The sequence below is a fragment of the Ursus americanus genome, chromosome 8 (assembly GCF_024610735.1).
Source record: "Ursus americanus isolate L20-20 chromosome 8, mUrsAme1.1.p, whole genome shotgun sequence".
In the NCBI taxonomy this organism is placed as follows: Eukaryota; Metazoa; Chordata; class Mammalia; order Carnivora; family Ursidae; genus Ursus; species Ursus americanus.
The window spans coordinates 9,867,735-9,885,792 of record NC_142134.1 but is presented as its reverse complement, the minus strand read 5'-3'; the positions used below and the strand labels follow the sequence as shown (position 1 = coordinate 9,885,792).

The 18,058-nt window shown below is 34.6% G+C and overlaps 1 protein-coding gene across 2 annotated transcripts in view; it reads left to right on the top strand.

The window, feature by feature from the left end:
• Positions 1-18,058, top strand: part of GRID2 (glutamate ionotropic receptor delta type subunit 2) — a 1,348,780-nt gene that overhangs the window by 1,057,162 nt on the left and 273,560 nt on the right. For both annotated transcript variants that reach the window (XM_087863984.1, XM_045791965.2), the window contains exon 10: positions 3,170-3,367. In XM_087863984.1, coding sequence (XP_087720110.1) covers positions 3,170-3,367 — 198 coding nt within the window. The remainder of the gene's footprint in view (positions 1-3,169; positions 3,368-18,058) is intronic.

The following is an 18,058-nucleotide window of genomic DNA, read 5'->3' as shown; positions in this document are numbered from 1 at the left end:
ATAAATAAATAAAATCTTTACAAAAATAAAATAAAATTATTTATGATGACTTTCTGTTCTGTAACTTGCTATGTGATCTTGAGTTGAGACTTTGTTCCTAATTTTTCTTATCTGTTAAAATAGTACATAACCAGTAACCCCCAAAATGATAGTTTTCTTTTTTTCTTTCTTTTTTTTTTTAGTTTCCATTGTGTTTCCCTGGTGTTTTTTGTGTAATATTTACGATGTGTGTCACTTTTGTTTTATGTTGTATTTTTTAAGTATGTGGCTTTTTCCAAACTATGATTCTTTTGAAAGTGGTGTCCATGACTTTCTACAATATCGAGTATAGTGGATACCACACTCACTATATTGAGGGTAGTAACTTGTTGCTGTAGCTGCTCAATTCGTGTTAAATAGGCAAGTCAATGAATGAATAAATTTTGGAAATAGGTACATAGATAAAATTGATTCAACCAAGTTCAGTATTGCCATAGAGAAGGAAAAGTATCTTTTCTATTATAGGTCCTAGACCTTCAATCTAATTTCTATTGCTACACTTACCTGTCCGATATATTGGCTGATTGTCCTCATAAAGCGCAAATGGTCTGAGGTAAGATTTACAAATAGTGATCTGAATCTGTTAAAGAGCTTAACAACAAAGCCTGAAAACATCTATTCAGAAGAGAAGTGATAGGATGTAATAAAAGTTTATTTCGGTCATAAATTTGAAAAGCATGTTCATTAATAATTTATCAATCCTCTGAAAAAGAACCCTGAGTATAACCATTTTTTACTCTGTACCTTTAATCAATTGTAGCTGATTTCTCTATAACCAGATTTTGACAACAAACCTTTGAAAGGATCCATTTGCCTGGGTATTTACTTGTAATATTGGAATTAAAAATAATTTTAAGGAGGAAAATTTAGCATATTAAGTAAATATAATTTAGCATATTAAACAACTGTTCCAATGAGATAGGAGTAAAAGTGAAAAAATAACAATATTTCATATCAAAGCATACATTGGGATAATATTTTTGCCACACAGATCATTTCGTTTTGCAATATATTTAATTAGTGTTCTTATCTGTTTAAGTGTCATCCTGAACAGTGGTATTCAGCTTTCTGTTTATTAAATTGCTGTTTAACTTTAGAGGTTTATTAGATTTTGAAGACCATGGGTAAACAGAGAATACATAGGGTCCAAAATTACTGGTAAAGGAATTGGTCAAATAAGATCTTTTATGAATCATCTTTACTTTGGTTTGTCAATAAATAAATGTTTAAAATATAGACTAATTCTAACTCTAAAATTCCAGAATTTCTTAATCTTATTTGCATGCTTTTTGAATATGGTCTTCTTTTTGGAATTTGTTTAATTCTTCTGATTCTAATAGAATCCTAGAAAGTTACAGTCTGGTATGCCGTTTCACATCTCAAGGGCATAGACTTCTTCTGTCTTGTTTCTCTATTCTGTGTGCTTTAAAACAGTTACCAGAGCCCCAGCCATTACGTGTTCATTCCAGCTGGAAAGAAGGAGGAAAGATGAAAGAACAGTTGCACAAAGTACCTGTTTATATTGCATTGGTCAGAATTGGTCACATGGTCTCACCTTGCCTGAAAGGAGACTGTGGATTGTCTTTATTCTCAGGTGCTAATATAAAAATACAGATAGATGATAGATAGATAGATAGATAGATAGATAGATAGATAGATAGATGATAGATACATATCATACACATATGTATATACATGTATATAATTAGTGAGGAAGAGAACAGCTACTGGGGAACAAATAGCAGTCATCTCCTTTGTCTATTTATTTACTGATTTTTTTTTACTCAAGGTAAGATATAAACAGTTGACCAAGACTGAATTTTTAAAAAGAGAAAGTGTTACTAGTTTAGAAAACTGAGATTTAAAAAATACTACAAATACCACAATATCACCATAGTCGTAGATGAGCACCAGACTTAGAACCGATTTTCTGGGTGTCCAAAGTGAAAAGAGATACCAAAGTAATTAGTTATCATCATTTAGAAGAGGGCATTACTGAAGCAAAATGAAGCCCTCTTGGCTCTGAACAATTCAAACATTTATCTCATGGTAATTTTTAGGGGAAAACTGAATGTTATGGTGGACAATATTGCTATAATAGATGCAGTGATTTTATAAGACCCTTACTTCATGTCTTTGACTAAAAGCCAAAGTAAAGCATTATTTTACATCTCAATGAAGGTTCATCTGTGAGTCTCTAAGGAAAAATGATCCAAGGTTAAAATCTTTGGGTTTTCTGGCTTAAACCCAGAAAAGATTTTAACCTGCCCAGAGGGCTAGATAGACATATATATATGAACGGTTGTCTGTAAATATTACTGTTCAGAGAGGTTTCTGAACAAGTTTAGGAAATTAAGGAATAGATTATCTAATTTTCTATAGTCTGCCAGCATGTTTCAAACCAATTGAGCTTTCTTAACACCAGGTGTTCTAAAAAGTGAAAGGAGCCTATTTATTAACTCTAAGAGGACAAAAACACAAAATGATAAAAGAGGTGGAAGCAGAAACCAAATTGCTAAATTTACTAAATTATACAGTTTACCAAAAACTTAAGTGAATTTCTCATAGCAATGGTAAGAAGCTATTTTTGCAATGAAATGTGTGGTTATATCCACATTTCAAAATTACTTACAAAATAACTTCCAGTAAGTGTTATGTTATAAATTTTAGTTAAATTATATGTTCTTAGAAGTTTTTGTTCTTTTCAGGGAGTTTGTGTAGAGTATATCTGTTAAAATGTTATTTTACATATTTTTGACATATATAGATAATAAATGCCTCAGGATACAATAAATTTATGGTTTCCTAAATATAATTTTATTATTGATGAATTGCAGGTTGGTTCTACAGTGACAAGAGAAATGAATTCATGGCCCCTGAAGTTTTATAGTCACTTTCATCTAATTCTTGATATGGTAGTAATTAAATGAAAGATGAGAAGAAATTCAGTGATTAAACATTGTTCAATACTATGACACATTAATAACGCATAAGTTATATCTCTAAGTTAATTTTCTAAGTTCAAAAGCAATTTTTAGGCTGTTTCTAAGCAAAAGTCTTTGAAGAATTAATTTTTGCTTTTAGGGAGCACTATAGATTGACATCAAGGATTTCTCTTATTTCCATGCAGGAAGAACCTTTTGTAATGGTCTCTGAAAATGTCTTGGGTAAGCCGAAGAAGTACCAGGGCTTCTCCATTGATGTTTTGGATGCCTTGTCTAACTACCTGGGTTTTAACTATGAAATTTATGTTGCACCGGATCACAAGTACGGAAGCCCACAAGAAGATGGGACATGGAATGGCTTGGTAGGAGAACTAGTCTTTAAGGTAAGCATTTATCTATCTATCTATCTATCTATCTATCTATCTATCTATCTATCTATGTACCTATCTGTCTATCTACCTACCAACCTATCACCTCTCCAATGATTGAAATATAACTCCTGGAAGCTAATTTCATATAAAATAAGTGCAAGGCAGAGCACTAGCTGGTGATGTTGAATGCAAAATTCAGCAAAATTTGCAGCTAGTACTATTTTATGAACTTAGTGTAGAGAAAAACTGATGAGAAAAATAAAGGTAAATTTTAAAATATTTCTTATAATAGAAAAGTATCTGTGATAAGGCCTTACTTTTGCCAAATTTACACTCCAAACATTTGTCAGTATGTGATACACAATGAAGTCACAATACAATTTACAAACACAATTGATATCATTGTTTTCTTTTAAAAATGCAATGCTATTTGCAAAAAAAAAAAAAAAACAATTAGGGACTAATCATTTAGTTTCAGGATCTAAGTAAGGTAGGTCTAGCCTCACTGATATAGTTCCCCTTGTTCTTTAATTTTTCAAAGAGGTCCTTAAACTTCTTTATTTATTTATTTCTATTTCTGTCAGTTTTTGCTTCACTTTTTTTGAATCTCTGTGATTAGGTGCCCACACATTTATAATTATTATGTCTTCCTGATGAATTTTTGAATAGTTGGGTTCAGGTTTATAATTCACTATTTGATTCATGTATGTCCCATTTTTCTCTCTGTTCTTTCTTTTTTTGACTCTCTTTTGGTTAATTGAATATTTTTCATATTTGACTTTATTTCTTCTTTTGACTTTTTACTGTATCTCTTTGTATTTCTGTTTGTGTGGTTAGTATAGAGAATATATTATGTATTATTAACTTATCACATTCTATCTAGTTTAATATCATACCACGTCACATTTTTAAAAAGTTTCAGATTGTAACAATATAATTTCATTTATACCACCCTATCCTTTATGTTATTGTGGTCATAATAATTATTATTTCAGAACTCCACAGTAAAATGTAATAGTTCTTTAATTTAAACTTCTAGTTCCCTTTTATAGATATAAAGAGGAAAAAAGTTTCTGGTACTTAAGCATTTATCCATATTTCTAAGGTTTTTCACTTATTTCTATATATCTGAGCTCTTACCTGCCATCGTTTACTTTAGAAGAACTTCGTTTGGAATGTCTTGAGGTGTAGTTCCATCAGTGCCTCTCACCTTTTTTTTTAACCTTAAAATGTCTTTATTGCCCTCAGTTTTGAGTGATATTCTTAGTATGTATAAAACTCTGAGCTGACACTTTTCTTAATGTCAACCATTTTAAAGATGTCTTTGTATAGTCTTTTGCCATATTTTGCTTCTGATGAGAAGTTAGACATCATTTGTACTTTTGTTACTTTTTTTTAGTGGGGGTGGCCTTTTTTACAATATTTATTTCATTTTTGATGTTTTGATGTGTAACTATAATATGCCTAGATGTGGGGGGTTTTTTTGTATTTATATTCCTAGGGATTCACTGAGCTTCCAGGATATGTTTCATAAAATCTAATAAATGTTGGCAATTCTTTCTATAGTTATTTTTTTCTACTCTTTTTCCTTTCTTCTCCCTCTATAAGGCTTAGAGGGTTAAACTTCTTAGTATTGTCTCTAAGTCACTGAGGTATTATTTAATTTCTTAAAATATTTTTACTCTCTGACTTCTACATTAAATCATTTAGCTTGATCTGCTTTCAAGTTTACTGATTCTTTCTTCTGCAGTCTCCAATTTTCTGCTACGCTCATATTGTAACTCTTTTTTAATTGTAGGTAGCTTATTTTCCAGTTCTAGAATTTCAGTTTTTTAAAAATAATTTCCATTTCTCTTCTGAGATTCCACGTATTTTTATTATGATCATCTTTTTCTGTAAATCCTTCATCGTACTCATAATACCTGTTTTAAAGTCCTTGTCTGCTACAATTTCAACATCTTAGCCATCTCCAGATAGATTTATGTTGACTGCTTTTTCTATTAACCATAGGTCACATTTTTCTAGTTCTTCTCGTTTCTGTTTTGTCACATTTGATTAGAAACTGACCATTGTGGTTGTTACATTATGAAGATTTAAGATTATGTCTCTGAGATTGCATACTCTGAAGGGGATTAACTTTTGCTTTAGTAGGTAGTTATTACAGATTTCCCCTGAACTTGCGGAGGTTTGGTTTTACGTATTGTTAAATCGGGTCTTTTTTATTTTCTTTAGTTTTTAGGGAAAATCAATTGGTTTTAGCAATCCTTATGTTCTTAAGCATAGCCTTCTGGAGTTTCTATGAAAAGCTTGTGGTTTTCATCAAACCCTTGTGACTTAGAGGGACTCAAAATTTAATCTCTATCTTCCCTGTCATAAGCAGTAATTATAATCTTTGTTGAGCTCTTTTAGTCTTCTGGTTGTTGCTTTCTGCTGATTTTTTAAAAAGTCATCCTCATGCATGTGCAGTTTGGGAGTCAACCAAGGACTTGAGGGAAGCTTATTCACAAATTTTTGGCTCATTCTTCCATGACTCCCTCCTTTCTGTGATTTCCCTTTTAATTTCTGGCCACCCTGGCTGCCTCAGACTCCATCTTCTGACACTTTATGCTAATAAGACTCTGACCTCCTGTTTGAGCTGTAGTACCTCTTGTCATCTAAACTGAGGTGGGTCTTCAGGAAATAAGCCATATGAAAGTGGATCTGACCTAGTGCAATTACCATTTTTCAAGACACTGATACCCTCATTTTCTCCCTGCTTTTGGTTTATCTCCAGTCCTTTTAACTTGTGTGTTTTTAAATTTGATACAGAATTTATAACTGTTTTTCTTTGCTGGGTTAATCCTGTAAAAACTATCTGATCATTGGCAGAACTGAAATTATTTCTGAAATACTTAAATATATTCAGAAAGCAAAAGGATCTCAATAAGTTGTTTCCAAGACATGGGGAAGGGAAAAAAATAAAAGGTTTTGAAGGCCATGGTGGAAAAAATAATAATGCCATTTTTATATCCATTAAAATCTTACAGAGTTTGTTTTATTTATTAAACCAATTATACATGGAATCTTATTTGAAAAACGTTAATATCAATATTTTCAGTACGAAAGGAGGAATGATCAATTCTCATTCCTCTTATTAAAACCACAATAATTTATCTTATATTCCTATATTAAAAACCCACAAACCCTTTGTATTCTCCCTTTGTATCTCTGAGAGGTCCTACCTGATCTGAACCCAGATAAGCAATTATGTTAAAACAAAGGATAAAGAAAAGCACAGATATTATTAAAGGCATTATAAAAAATGCTTTAAAGAAATAACAGATAAAATTCTTAGTGAGTTATTATGCTAACAAACTTCATTTGCTAAATGCAAGTTAATGATAAAAAAGCATGAGAATTAGTCTAATGTTGATGCTGTTTTTAGACTTGTGTGCTTGCTCCAGTTAGTTACATTTTTGAGACTTGCGTTCTCACCTTTGAAGTGAGGAATACAAGAATGTTAATGTGAAGGTTACTTACAACTATAACTTAAAAAAAAAAAAACTTAAGAATTTATTATATAACAATCACACATAAGCAATAGTATGCTAGTCTTCATTAACATTCAATTTAATTGTTTTCGTTTGCATGTAAGAGCATGTCATTACTGTATAATAACTTAAAGTTCAGTGCTGTCCTTTTAGAAAGCAAAAATTTAGGCATAATGAAAACAACTGACAAATGATTTTTAGCCAGAAAAATTATAACTCTGTTTGTTGCAACTAGATTTTTATTTTATTCACAGAGATATTTAATCATTCTGACTAGGCTTTGAGAAATACTGAGATATTTCTCAGGTGCAGAAGAATAAGCCTACCTAAAAGTTTGTTGGAGAGGGCAAAGATAGGGAAAAAAATTGAGAAAATGTGGTGCCATGAAACCCAAGGGAAGACATTTTAAGGAGGAGAGGGCAGTCAACATTGTAGCATGACTGCCAAGATGTTGAGGGTACATAACATTTTCCTTAACATTATTTTATTATTAATAGAGATGTAAATTCCAATTTTCAGAAATTAAAAATGTGAATTCAATTATACAAATGACAATTCAGTAAAATAACCTAAGGTAATTTAGATTATCCAACAAGATTCATCATATTGAAATTTTCTTTGGGATTATTTACCCCTGTAAAGCAAATAACACCATCAAAATGGCATAATGATGTTATGATGGAACTCCAGAAAAATGTGTATTACTGGTATATATTTTCTGCTAGTGTAGACATTTTTCATGAATCTAAGTGTATTTTAAATAACAGTAAACACAGTTGACCCTTAGAAAACATGGGTTGAATTGCATGGGTCCGCTTAATTGTCTACCTTCCTAAGAGAAAACCAAAATTAAAAGAATGTTTCTAGGAGTCTGTCATGATGATTATGGACAGACTATCAGAATAAAAAAGAGTCAAAGAGGGGCGCCTGGGTAGCGCAGTCGTTAAGCGTCTGCCTTCGGCTCAGGGCGTGATCCCGGTGTTCTGGGATCGAGCCCCACATCAGGCTCCTCCGCTATGAGCCTGCTTCTTCCTCTCCCACTCCCCCTGCTTGTGTTCCCTCTCTCTCTGGCTGTCTCTCTGTCAAATAAATAAATAAATAATCTAAAAAAAAAAAAGAGTCAAAGAAGAAACATGGAAAATTTCTGAGTTATTTGATTTTACCAGGGGTGGCACTCATGTTTCAGAGTTGGGTTGATCTCATGTTAAAGGGTCTTTTCATTAAAACCAGAAGTCATGGGTTCAGTACATAACATAATTTTTAGAGAGGAAAGTACAGCCAGAGAGAGCAAATAATTCCAAAAATAAAGATATGAAGTCTATTTTTAAAAGTAAGAATGTTCCTCTCATTGCTGATTAGTATCAAAAAGGGAAGATATAACAAGCATTGGTGAGGATGTGGGAAAAAACACTCGTATGCTGTTGGTGGGAATGTAAATTGGAGCAGCCTCTGTGGAAAATAGTATGGCAGTTCTTCAAAGAATGAAAATAGAAATACCACATGATCCAGTAATTCCACCATTGGGTATTTACCTAAAGAAAATGAAACCACTGGGGCACCTGGGTGGCTCAGTCAGTTAAGCGTCTGCCTTCAACTCAGGTCATGATCTCAGAATCCTGGAATGGAGCCCTGTGTCAGGCTCCCTGCTCAGTGGGGAGTCTGCTTCTCCCTCTCCCTCTGCCTCTCCCCTTGCTCGCACGCAGTCTCACTCTCTGTCAAATAAATAAATAAAATATTTTTTAGATGTACGGATAAAGAAGATGAGGTTATATACACAACGCAGTATTTCTCAGCCATAAAAAAAAAAAATGAGATCTTACCAATTGTGACAACATGGATGGGTCTAGAGGGTAGTATGCTAAGTGAAACAAGTCAGAGAAAGACAAATACCATATGATTTCATTTATATGTGGAATCTAAAAAACAAAACAAATGAACAAACAACAACAACAAAAACTAAGAATGTGGCAAAGTCTCCTCTATTCCTCATCTGCCTTACTTGTTTTATAACTTTCTGTAATTGATATGCTCTTAAAATTTATGAGAACTCAGGTCTGTCCAAAAGATGTTTCAATGTAAAATAGAAAATTGAGAGATATGTTCTGATCAGAATAGGAGAAATTGTTAAGGGTGAGTTAATATGACTGATAAATTATTTCCTTCTGGTTTAAAGGGAAAGAACAAAATTGGGAAGACTGGAGAGAACCTTATACAGGAAATAACAAGTATATAAAGTTTAAGATAGAAATACAAAAAAAAATTAGGAGAACAGCTGGGTGTTCTAGTATTTAGGTTCATACCTTACTTGTATTGTACTAGAAGACTTTTTAAGGGACAAACTGATACAGGTAGGTTGACAGGAAATAAATTTCCATATTCTCAATTTCTATAAGTAATCTTTCCTAAAAATGATCTACCTGAAAACATGACCTTGGTATTTCTTATTTTCTTTATCCTCTATATAATCACCCCTCTCCCACTTTATAAAATAAGGGCATATCTTTCATGCATACAAAATCTTTTTATGACATGTGGCTCTGGGTATAAATATTCTCTGATGCACCAAAGTAAGGCAAATGGAAACACTGATGTCACTACATCCCTTTATAAGTCAAATGCTTTTATCTAAAAAAATTAAAAGCAATAGTAAAAGAAAGTAAAAGAATTTACTTAAGTTGTCAAATGCTAGATCATTAAAAAGAATTTTTTTTTGATGAAGAGATCACAGTGATTTTCCACATATAGCAAGGAAGAAATTCAAGGAATGGCATTGAATGGCATGGCTAAAAACAAAACAAAAAACTCCTTCCATTTTCTTTTATTCATTCACTTGAACAAGGTTTCTATAAAATGAAAATATATGGCACAATGCTCACCCTTACTACATTCAAACCATAATTAATATTGAATCGTGGGATGTTCAAATTAATTAAAAAATATAAGCTCTATCAATGTCATAAAGTTTCATTTTTATGGCCAATGAACCAATATATTGTATACAAATATTGAAATTTCTGGTCACAGGTTATTTGAGACTTTAATTTTAATTTGCATACATATTTTTATTATAAAAACTATATAATTTGATGATCAAAAAAAGACTTTTAAGCACACATTTATATTATATTTGGATAAAACTTTTGTGAAGGTAGAATGGAATATAAATAGAGTTCAAAAATTCTTAAAAATGATGTAAATGTTTCTCCTATTAGAGAAAAGTGGTGGTTTAAATCACTATGATAGTTGAATACATTTTAAAGAACGACTTGACAATTTTATTTTAAACTGTCAATATTTACAACAGAACACACACAAGTCAGTGTCCGGTCAGGAAAACAGAAAGCACTCCTGAAATTGCAAAGAGAAGAGACTTAATACAGGGATTGATCACAAAGACATTAGAAAGAATGGAAGAACAAAAGAGGACTACAGTAAAGGTATCAGGAGTCATTACTGGTCCAGTTGACTGTATCCCCCAAAGAAGATACACAGAGCTTAACCAGGGCTGCCACGAAGGTGCTGCCTCTGCTTCAGATGCCGGAGTCAGGGATCACCTCCTGCCACTGCTGCTACAGCTACCGAAATAACCATTTAAAACAGAAGGCTCTGCTCTTTCTTCTTTCTGACATCCTCAGCAGCTTCACTCTGGTAGAAATTAAGAAGAAGCCAGATGGCAGAGGAGCCTGGGAAAAGTAGTGTGCAGATCCCCATCCCTATAAGGCTCACAGTACATAGCGGAGTAAAAACGGAAGTGGTGGGGTTGAGAAAAACAGATAAATGACCAATTCTGTCTAGAAACTGCACACTTTGCAGTCGTCTAAACAAATGTAAACTTAATATGTCAATTATAAATATTAAAAGGTACATAGTTTAAAAATTGTTTTGGGGGTTATATGAAGAAAAGAGTTTGATATTCCTTCACCCTAACTGATACCACGTGTTAAATTATATGGCAGGAGTTTCACCCCCAAGGAAAACAGATATAACAACGGAATAAAGCCAGAACTCAGGAAGCAGAACAGAAGGAAGAGCAAGTAGAGTAAATTATAGATCTGTAAAATTGGGATGAAATATTTATACTTAGCATGCAACTAATTACAGTAATGTTTCAAAGTTAAAATAGCCCTATTTAGAATCTTATCTCCCATTTCTGAAATTCCAGAACAATCCTGGGCTTTTTTGTCACTTTTCTTCCTTTCATAGTTTCACAAGCATAAAGAATCTTTTCAAAGGTAGATATATCGTAATATTGAAATCGATAATAAGAATAGACACTATTTGTGATTACAATGCCAATAATGTCATTTTCTGAGGAACAAGGTGCCCCCAAGACCGAACAGAAGAAATCATCTGCACTGGGCTATATAGGTTTCTTCATTTTTAATGGTTGATGTGAAGTTTTGCAGTTCTTTTGTCTTAGAAGGTAAATACATTTCTATCTCAGATATTTTAATTCATCAATGCATTCACCATAAAAACACATATATTTATATGGTTGCTTTGTAAATATTTTTAAACATATGCCAGTTAAAAGTATTAATGCCATAGTCAAGGTACAATGAAGGAATGCAAGTGTGAATAAGATAAGAGCATCTATAATAAACATGTTTCATTGGGGTCTCTATATTCTATGCAGTAAGTCAGGCACTAGAGATGTAAAGATAAATAGAACATGGTTCTTGCCCTTACAGCCCTCTTAGCCTAATGGGAAACATAGACATTAAACATAACTACAATACAGTGCAGTTAAGTGCAACGTTAGAGGCATGTGGGGAACACTATGAAAGCCATGAAGGTAAAGTAAAGGTAAACTTCCAAAAGGAGGATGTGTGTATACTCGTGACAGTATAGTAAGTTGTATCATCCAGGTGAAGTGGGATTGGCAAAAAGCAAGGGATATCTACTGACAGACAAAGGAGCATAAGCAAAGGCAGAGAAGTGAGAAATAGCAGAGAGAGCAGGCCAACATTAAGGAGGCCTTTACACCCTCCAAGAAAGGATAGGATGACTTGGATATGTTTGTGGGATAGTCACAGATACAGAGGACTCTGAGTCTCAACGAAAAGGTCCAATGAGAGGCGTCTATTTAGGAGTCATAAAGTCTATGAGTAGTAGTTGGTAGCGTGAAAATGCATGAGATTGCCGAAAAGAAATCATACAGAAAGATTACAAGGCTGATCTTAGGATAAAACCCTGAAGAAGAGCACCACTTACAAACTGATGGAAAAAGAAGAGTTTATGAAGAAAAACAACAGACTAATTCAGAGAAGCATGACTAAACCACAGGAGAAGAGGGCCGTTAGGCTATAAGAGCTTTAAAAAAAATAATCTATGACTAGCAGTGTCAAAAATTTCTAAGACATAAGGACTGTCTAATATCTACTAGGTTGGCTCTTTGGAAGTTGTTGGTGACCTAAGCCGCAACTCTTTTGGTGGCAGGGGTGGGAGAAGAAGCCAGACTGCCAAAGAAGATGGAACAATTTGAAAGTGAAAAAGTGAAAGCAACATGGATGTATACTACTCTTCCAGAATGTTTGGGTGGGGATAAAAAGAGAGAGATAATAGTTCAAAGGTCATTGGTTTTGGTGGAGTTTTTGTTCGTTTGTTTTTAGATTAAGAGAAACCTGAGTATAATTATAAACTGGGAAAGAAAAATAAAGAATGAGAATTTAATATAAGAAAAGGAAGTTAATATGTGAAAGATAGAGCTCCCAGGGAAGATAGAATAAAAGCTTAGATTGAGAATTGTTTTTAATGGGGCAAAGATGTTTATTTAATATTGAAAAAAACACTTTAAGAAGGTGTCTGGTAATACTTAAATTTACAGACAAGAGGTTGGGAACTTGAGGAAGATCATATCTTATCACTTCAAATGTCTTGATAACAATAGGAGATGAAGTCTGTTGACAGTGATGGGGACAGGTATTATGAAATAGTCTACAAGAAAGTGGGAGGCTTTGAAATAGCTATTGAGGGAAGCGATAGTGACTGTTAAATCAAAATAGATAAAAGGACGGATCAGTGTTGCTGAGGATTGAGCAAAAGTTTATGTAAGACTGACACTTTTCATTTCTGCTAAGACTAACAGCAATGTGTGACTAAACAATAGTGTGACTTTCTTTAGCGGGGATTAAATGCCCAAGTGTAAGAGCAACGTGACACTAAATAAGAGAGTGATTTTCTTTAATGCCCAAGTGTAAGAGCAGAGAAGATTAAAGATTAAAGGTTCTCAACCATATCAAGGTTGAGAAATGGTGGTAAACTTGGCAAGGTGTGAAATGAAAGAAAAACAAACTGTTAAAGGAAGCATGGTCATGACTAGGGAGATAGACCTGGATAAAATTTTGGAAAAATTAACCAGAATGTCAAGATGAGGTTGAAAACCAGATAAAGTATAAATAGACCAGAGAATGAAATCTAGATGTTCTAGGGATAAAATGTGGATGCTGACCTTGTAGATAATGGCAGAATATTAGAGGAGACAAAAGGAATTGCAGTTAAAAAGCCCAAAATGGGGCAAGAGGAAGGACAAATAGGTGGAGCACATGGGATTTTTAGAGCTGTGAAACTGTTCTGTATAATACCGTAGTCATAGATCCATGGCATGTATTTACCAAAACCCATAGAAGGAGCGCACCTTAATGTAAACTATAGACTTCAGTTATTAATGCATCAGTATTGGTTAATTAGTTGTAACAAAACGTACCACACTAATGCAAGATGCTAAAAACAGAACAAAACAATACAAAAAAAACTGTGCTCAGGGAGAGGCATGCCAGAGAAAAGGAGTAGTATATGAGAACTTCTGTACTTTATACTCAATTTTCCAGTAAACATAAAACGGCTTTAAAGAATAAAGTCTATTTTAAGACATGGCCCAAAATTATTGCTGTGTAGGACATCTACATAGACACAGAAATCTGTTAGAAGTTTTGTAGGTTTGGGGTTGAAGAGGAATAATTAGCCAGGTCTCAAAGTTTTCAATGCATGAGAAGAAGATATTGTGAAGTCTGCCTGGTGGAAGTGATAAGACAAGTCTCCTTCAGAAAGCACACACATGCAATTGACAAAACAAAACAAAATGGAAGGATAGCATGCATAGAGTCTCACTGATAAGAACGGAAATCAGGTTTCTTAAATATCTGAGAAAACAGACAAACTTTATGGCCTCTAGTAAATCACAAAGTGATGGAAGTGAATTCTCACTTTCTGGAAATTCTCACTCAAAATACAGATAAATTTTAGCCCAAGGCATCCTCAGGTTCTTGATATTTTTCTGTGCCTCCTTTGTTCATCTCCCTTTCCATTTTCTGTGATCCTGCGCAGGGATAACAGGTTATTGTTATGGAAGTCATGGCACCTGGCTGACTAGTTAGATTCAATACCATGGTAGCTAATACCATCAATAGCACCTTCACTGATTCTCCAGTATTCTTTAATTCATTAGATATTGATTCTTTATTTTGATCTCCATTGTTGCGATTACAAACATTTTCCATACTTTTCAAATTTCTATTCCTAGTACCACTCTCCATCCTTGACATCTTTTTCATTTTTAGTGTTAAAGCTCATGGTTTACTGCAAAGACGGAGAATCTACTGTCAGTCCCTCAATTTCTTACTTTTCAGCCTCTAAATTCTTGCACTCACTCTCTGATCCTTAGTGGCAACACATAACCTTTGGATTGAAACAGACATTAGTTGTGGATCCTGGTAACACAGTTAGCCATGTGAGCCTCAAAGAGTTTTTAATCTCTTTGAGTTGCAGTGTCCATATCTGTGGAATTCAGTTATTGTGAAGATTATCTGAGAAGATGAATTAGGAATGTGTTTGCAGGGAAGGCAAATGGGCCTCATCTTATCTGCTGACTCTAGTAGACTGTAAGATCTTTCTCAGGTACTGGGTTAAAAAAAATAATGAGTTCAACATATGTTTTGAAGGTAGACTGGCAAGATTTGCAGATAGATGAGATGGGAAGAGCAAAGAGAAACAGGATTTGCTGGTAGATTAAATGAGGAAGAGCAAAGAAAAAAAGCAAAGCCAAAGATATCTTCTCACTCCATCAAGGCTTTATATCTTATCTTTTCAGCCCCTGCAGCAGAAAAAGACTTCCTTTGTTCCCATGTTTCCCCATTTCTGACTCTACTCACTACCTTACTTCTAGCCATGGTTCCCTCTCCTCTGGATTGCAGCTATAGAGTTCCCATAATTCACCCTTTTCCCATTCTTGACTGTCTTCAGTATATTTTAATTTACTTTTTGGGGTTTTGTTTGTTTTTATCAGTGTGTCTTCTAAGATTTTTTTTTCTTAGTATATTTTTAACATAGAAGCCAGAGTGATCCAGTCACTCCTCTGCTGAAAGCCATTTGATAGTCTTCTCATCCTACTCAGTGTAAAAATCATCCTTAAAATTATCTGTATATTCTGTTCTCCCTACCCTCTTTATGACCTCATTTATCTCTCTCTCACTTATGCTGCAAGCCCACCAACTTTCTTGCTCTCCCTCATACTTGCTGAAGTTGGCCTTTTGTACTTTGGTGCCATCTTCCTGCAATGCTCTTCCCCAGATCTCTCTCTTTCTCCACCCGTTTTTTTCCAATCTCTGCTGACAAGTTACGAGAGAGGCCTTCCACCACCACGCTATTCCAAACCACTCTTACACTCTGCACTACCTATTCCCTTATCCTGTTTTATTGCAATTTGTAACACACATCACCGTCTCTCTAGGTACCTATTCTTTCATTTGTCTTCCCCTGATAAAATGTAAGCTTAATTGAGGCAAAGATTTTATATATTTGGTTTAACACTGAAACCTCACTATCTAGAAAATATTCGTACTTAAAAGAATGAAAAGCAGTCCAATGATATTTTAAGACATTCATTCCATGATAACACTCCCCTAACTAAAATTTTTCAATGGCATCTCGTTGTTCTTTAATTAAATCAGTCAACCTATCATACCCTGCTCAGTTTGGCCTTATTCGAAGGAAGTTTCCATCTTTATTGAGAAGCTAAACTTGGGCTTTTCCAACTATCACTTTAAGCATTTAGTCCGTGGATTGATTATAGAGCTCGTGATATTCAGCCACGCCTACTTCACTGTCATTGAATTGAGAGTGGGACCATTTACTGGCATAGAGAAAACTAAGGAAAGAAATATTTGGGTGGAGTGTGGAATCAAAACTAACATTTTGGAACTCAGTAAAAAATAGTAACTAACATTTTAAAATAGCCAGGTGCTATTCCAAAGGTTTATGGGTACTCACTCCTTCAAACCTCGTAACAATTCTGTGAAATAGATACAACTATTAATCCCGTTACATAGATGAGAAAACCCAGAAACCCAGAGTCTAAGCAACTTGCTCAAGGTATACGGATAATTAGTAGAACTAGAATATGAATGGAAAGTGTTTGACTTCGGAGCCCATTCTCTTAACAACTGTTTGGAGTTGTCCAAACAGAAAATAAAACAGGTAACTTGAAATACAAGTCTAGAGTTCAGGTAAGGAATCGGGGGTGGACAGATATATCTGAGGCTAATCACTATGGAATGAAATTTAAATTGCCCCTCTGCCTTCCTTTATTCTTATTTCTTTCGCATCTTCAATCTCTTTCACATCTTTGCTCCTTCCTCACTGCTTGAAAACAGGCTCAGGAATTCTCTATCTTAAAAATAACCTTCCTGTATTTTCCCAGCTAGATTAATTAGGTGTCTTTGATTACAAATGACAACCCAGCTGGAGTGAAAAGAGAGTAGGAGGCACCTGGGTGGCTCAGTCTGTTAAGTGTCCAACTCTTCGTTTCAGCTAGGCTCTTGTCATGATCTCAGGATCATGATCTCAGAATCATGAGATCAGCCCCGCCTCCACCCTGGAAGGGGGGCCTGCTTGAGATTCTCTCTCTCCCTCTGCTTCAGCCCCTCCACACACCCCCGCCCCCCTCCCGGCTGGCCCCCACTACCCCTCTCTGGTATGTGCATGTGCTTTCTCTCTCTGTCTCTCTCAAAATAAATAAATAAATGTTTTTAAAAGGTAAGAAGGAAAGAAGGAGGGGAGGGAGGGAGGAAAGAAGAAAAGATAGCTGAGTGGTCCACAACTATCTAGGGAGGAGATGGAGGCTCATTTCCTCAGGCTTTGCTCTCTCTCTCTCTCTCTCTCTCTCAACACTGCTTTCCTTTGTGTTGTCTCAATTCTCAGGCAGGCTCTCCTTTGTTACTAGCAAAGTGACTTTTCGGTAGGTCCAGACTTAGATTTCATTCTTTTATCTATCGCAGTATGAGCACAGATTCTTTTTTACCAACAGTTCTAACAAAAAGCCTCAGTTGTATAGACATGGCAGTGCTGAGCCGGCAGCCGCGAAGGGCAACACCCTCGGTGCCAGGCCTGCACCATGTGGCAACCCTGAGCACTAAGGTTCAACATAATACATGAAATAAGCATCATGGAATGCCAATTCCCCAAGAAAATTGGGATGCTATTATCAGAATACGGGGAAAATGGATATCACACAGGCAAAACAGAAGATATCCCTCAGAGGTTTAAAATAGTGTAATAAATTACATGGAAACTATCAGTAGTTACATGTACACAGAAATTTAAATGATCAATATCAAAAACTACAATAACTAAATTGAATATAAACAATAGGCCAGAAAATATTTTCAAAAGTATGATGGATTATTAGCATCATTGCTTCACTGCTACACGGAATGGTCATAAAATCCACAAGAAAATACTAAGACTGAGATGCCTGGGTGGCTCAGTAGGTTAAGTGACTGCCTTCAGCTCAGGTCATGATCCTAGGGTCCTGAGATCAAGTCCTGCATCAGGCTCCCGGCTTCTGCTCTCTCTGTCTGCTTCTCCGTCTGCCTACCACTCCCCCTGATTGTGGTCTCTCTCTCTCTCTCTGACAAATAAATAAAATAAAATCTTAAAAAAAGAAAGATAGAAAATACTAAGACGCCAGTAGGCGAAGCTATAAAAGATATGAACTTAGAGTTTCAAGAAAGGAAACTGAAAGGCAATATAAATCTAAAAGGAAATCTATTGTAGTCGAGTAGGACAATTAAAACGGTTTAAAAAGATAAGTGTATGAAATGTGAATAGTTAGTGCTTTTCGGAAAAAGCCACAGCTCTGTGTTATATAGCTTGGAACCATTTTATATGCCTGTTT